At 35.3% G+C, this 5056-nt stretch overlaps 1 protein-coding gene across 1 annotated transcript in view; it reads left to right on the top strand.

The window, feature by feature from the left end:
- LOC106880682 (protein numb-like) overlaps positions 1 to 3684 on the top strand; it is a 47631-nt gene extending 43947 nt beyond the window's left edge. Inside the window, exon 6 of the mRNA XM_052976657.1 lies at positions 3657 to 3684. Within this exon, the coding sequence (XP_052832617.1) occupies positions 3657 to 3684 (28 nt within the window). The remainder of the gene's footprint in view (positions 1 to 3656) is intronic.
- The last annotated feature ends 1372 nt before the right edge of the window (positions 3685 to 5056 follow it).

The following is a 5056-nucleotide window of genomic DNA, read 5'->3' on the forward strand; positions in this document are numbered from 1 at the left end:
TCTATGAATGTAGGAAAACAGATCTTCGAAACTAAATGTTTACATACAAAACAGCTGAAAACTCATTAATAGCAATCATTATAATAAACAAAATAATAAATAAATAGATAAATAAATAATAATAAATTAATTAATTAAAAGCTACTCAACTGAAAATTAGAGCTCAGACAATTTTATTGTTCAATTTGTTACTTGTAATGAGCTGAATATTATTTTCTTTCAAATTATATTTTGTTGGGGACAGACTGTAGAACAGTTAAATGTTATTAGTATTTTTCTCCACTTTTAATTAGAATGCATGCGTGTGTATATGTGTCTCTCAGTGCACGACTATCTGTGTGTATGTGTGTCTATCTATCTGCTCTGTTGTATGTCTGTGTATGTCTGTCTTCTCTGTTGTATATCTGTGAGTGAGTGTGAGTGTGTGACTGTCTGTGCATTCCTCATTATATCGACGTCTGCTTGTCTATCTCGATGTGAAATATCATTGGCTGCAATTTAGTTACGATGCCTAAAATAAAACGGTTTTTTTTCCAAACGGCTTTGTTTCACCAATCTAGTTTTGAGAGAGTGTGAAGTTTGAACCAGAAGGCAAGTCTTCCATTCCTTCCGCCCCACCACCACCTGCCCCCTCCCACTGGCCAATGATGCCTCATTACCATATATCTTCCACAAATTATTCAGAAAGTAATTACAGTTTTAAAACACTGTTAATTATTTAGTCAACAAGAACTTGACCTGTATTTTGCTCTGTATTCCAATTATCTCCTCTTTCTCCCCCCCCCTCTCTCTCTCTCTCTCCAACTCTATCTCTGTGTCTGTCTCGCTTTCTCTCTCTCTCTATGTATATATATATATGCCTGTCTCTCTCTCCTTCTCTGCTTTTTTATCTCTCTTTCTCCCTCTCCTCTTGCTCCACCTCTCTCTCCCTCCCATCTCTCTCTCCCCCCAACTCTATCTCTGCGTCTGTCTGTCTCTCTTTCTCTAAACATATACATGTGTCTGTCTCTCTCCTTCTTTATTTCTCTTTCTCCCTCTCCCTCCTTCACTGTATTCCTTTTCTCTCTCTCTCTCTCTCCTCTCACTCAACCTCTCTCCCTCCCACACCCTCATTCTCTCTCTCATTACTTCAAATCACGTTCTTGTGTGTATTTCCTTCAAGGACTGTTAACAGGTAACGAAGCTTTCATTTGCAGACCAATAGTAATGTCACAGACATATTCAATATAGTTAAACTGCCACTCCAAGCAAAACTAGTTTCCAGGCAAAATACAATGTGTGCAGTTTTGCAGATCATAGCTGTGTGGTTAAGAATCATGCTTTGCAACCACATGGTTCTAGGTTCAGTCTCACTCTGCAGCACCATGGGCATGCACCTTCTTCTAAGGTCCCGTGCTCAACAATGTCATGTGAGTGAATTTTGTCGACAGAAACTGTAAACCGATTTTATATATATATATATATATATATATATATATATTCCAGGTTCAATCCCACTACATGGCACCTGGGCAAGTGTCTTCTACTATAGCCTCGGACCGACAAATGATAGTCATAAGTGATATTTATAAATATATCTTGCAAGTACTTGGTGACCTTGTCAGTGCAGGCACCACTTCAGAGCACCCAGTACACACTGTAAAATGGTTGGTGTTCAGAAGGGCATCCAGCTGTAAAAACCTTGCCAAAACTGACTTCGCCCATGCTTGTGCCATGTAAAAAGCACTAAGTCCACTCTGCTGGATGGTTGGTGTTAGGAAGGGCATCCAGCTGTAAAAATCTTGCCAAAACAGTCACAGAAGTCTGGTGCAGGCTTCGGCCCAGCTGGCCTTTGTGGTACCATCCCACCCATGCTAACATGGAACACGGATGTTGGTGGTGATGATATTTACAAATTGATTGTAACTGTTTTAGTAACAGCAGAAAACAATAGATATATTTTTTTTTATCCAATGTTTCAATTTTAAAAAATGAAAAATTACATAAACTCTATTTCATTACCCTACACACTTTGACTCGTTTAATTAATTCAAAATGTCTTAATTTTTATGACCACAACTATACAAAAATAATGAGGCAAGAAATCGTTTTTATGTTATATATCAATAATTACCATAAATCCAGTGTTTTCCTACATTCTGTATACGGATTAGCAGTTGCTATCAGAGAATATTGCATCGTTAGTAATTATTGGGTTTACCAGTGGTTTCATATGGAGTCCTGTAATTTCTAATTAACACAGAAGAAACCTAATTAATTTCATATCAAGTAACTATTAACCTGTTTACTAACTGCATTTTTGTGTATTCATATTTGCTTTCTACACACCTCGCTTGTATATAATTATTGGATTTTGTATGTGTATATAAACTTATAAACCTAATAAATGTCTCTTTATCAGCTGAGGTTTGTATGTATGTGTTGTGGGCGAAATTACCTGTGGCTTGTTGGTATGTGTGTGTGTTTGCTTGTCACAGGTGTTTGAATGTATATGTGTGTGTATTTGTATGTGTATATGTGTATATATATATATATATGTGTATGTGTGTGTATGCATTTATGTGTATATATGTGTGTGTTTGTGTATGTATATGTGTGTGTGTATGTGTATATATAGATGTGTGTGTGCATGTGTATATGTATGAATGTATGTAGACGTACATGATGTAAAAATGTAAATTTATGTATGTATATGCATATATGTATGTGTATTATAAGTGTATGCATATACATGTGTATGCATGTATATATGTATAATTTATTATATACATTTACATACAAACACATCTTTTGTATGTGTGTGTATATGTATATATGTATATACACACACACACAATTGATTTTTGCGTAATATAAAAATATAAAGTGCACATTCCACTTAAAGTAAATGTAATTTTTATTCTCAAAGGGGGATTAAAGCTTTTTTTCTTGTTTTAGTTGGGGGTTTTGTTTGTTGTTTTAACACATAAACTTGGTTATATCATTTGTCCATTTATTTATCAAGCCAAATCATTATCTGTTGAAATGTAAGTTTGTGTGTCATGTCAACCCACCTCTTCATTTCTTCAAACTTTCACGACTAACTCAGGCGTTTCATGAGAACCATTGTTCATCTCTTGTTGCCTGAGGTCTCGTCTCTATCACAAAAAGCCCCTTAACTCCTTGTCAGGTCCTATATTCTGCCTAATTTGTGTTCAAGCCAGCCAGATCTAACCTCTCATACCTACCCTACAATGTCATTCTAAAAATAAACAATCGTATAAAAATCTCAGAGCTACGAGATAATGTATGATTAATTCAAAAGAATGTGAATAAATAAGCATTACATGAGATAGGCGTAATCTGAATGTTAAAGGGTTAAAACCATCCCCAAGAAAACAAACCAGTTTACTTGTAGGTTTTTCTGTTTCTTTTCAACACTATAAAACTGTCTTGAAAAACCTGCTAAAATTGATTTCAAGTTAGTTATACCAATGATTTCTTCAGTGAGTTACAGCTAACCCCTTTTATTCTGCCTGGGTTTGTAGTCAGTTGCTTTTAGATCAATGGTGCTGAAACATCCTCGCTTTCTAAAATATCGCCATTTTAGTTCCATAAACCAAATCTTTGTTGCCCATTATTATTATTATTATTATCATTATATTTTTACTTCTCAGATCTCTCGATCCTATTAGCTCTGGTTAACAGCATCCTGTTGTCAAAGGTCTCACAGGGTCTTTTTTCACAAATTATATAAGACTTGGTACTTAGGTGTTATGTATCATAGAAGATACTGCGTTACTACTACTACTACTGCTATTGCTACTACTGTCATTGTTGTTATGTTGTGGCATATCTTTAATTTTTAGGCAATATATCAGTTTCAGTTATCCATGAAACCATTATTTACAACAGTCGTTAGGAAAACATCAGATGTTATTAAAACAAGAATAAATAAATAGGCTTTATAGTTCTTTGAAACTGTTCTTTAATGCAAGTAGATTCTCACAGATTCTGTTTCCAGTCTGTAACTCTTCAATCTTCTTCCAAAATAAATAAACTCTTTCTAATCACCGTTCTGTAGCCTAAACTCTGTTGCTTTCTTAATTAGACATCCTAAATCATAGGCAATTAATTAGATTAAAGCGTCTTGTGTTTCTTTTCACTCGTTAAGCGTAAAGCCTTTCTCCAAAGGCAAAGTAGAGGAGCTTTCTTCTTTCAGAGATGATCCACATTGCACTGCCTTTGAGGAGATGAGAGGCAAAATCACGAACCATTAGCTGAAAGTTCAGTAAACCATTGTCATTGATTAAAATTCAGCCTCACCACACGTCTTGATAATGCAGTTCGGCAAATGATTTGATAATCTTATTCATTAAGTAGATTACTACTAGAATTAGCGGTTGAGTATTGATGCTCTGAACTGGTAGGAATGAAACAAACTAGGTAAGAGGGGGTGGGGCAAAAGAGGAACATATAATAAGAGAAGAAATAGAAGGGAACTCTTGAGTAAAAAATCCTTTGTCATTTCTCTTCTCACAAAAAAAAAAACAAAAAAAACAGTTGATTTTTATCATGGATTTCATTACAGACAGTTAAGTAACAACAGGGGTAATCCAAAGCGGGTGGAGGGCTCCATACTTTACAGCATTGAGTTTGGTATCTTGGCTTATCTGCAGTGAAGTTCCTCAGATTTTTTGCTGATTCTCCTATTTCTTTCGATGACGAACAATCATCAGTCGCATCTTAAGATAATTTATTGGTTTCAGAACAAATATCTTGGTGGCTTAGATAAAAAAAATGTTTGTGATTTAGGACAAAGCATTGGGGAAGGGTTTTTTGGTTTTTTTTCTAGCAGCTGGTTTTATGAGATATCATTGTCGACATCACTTGAAAGAATGATTCAGCAAACATTTATATGGTGTAGAAAATGGCATACGTTATTACGCAGAGCAGGCTCTGGTATGGCTGTGTGATTAAAAGACTTGCCTGGCAGCCACGTGATTTTGGGTTCAGTCTCACTACGCAGCACCTTGGGCAAGAGTTTTGAGCTGAATCAATGTCATGTGAATAAAAT

This window comes from Octopus bimaculoides, chromosome 25 (assembly GCF_001194135.2).
Source record: "Octopus bimaculoides isolate UCB-OBI-ISO-001 chromosome 25, ASM119413v2, whole genome shotgun sequence".
NCBI classification, from domain to species: domain Eukaryota; kingdom Metazoa; phylum Mollusca; class Cephalopoda; order Octopoda; family Octopodidae; genus Octopus; species Octopus bimaculoides.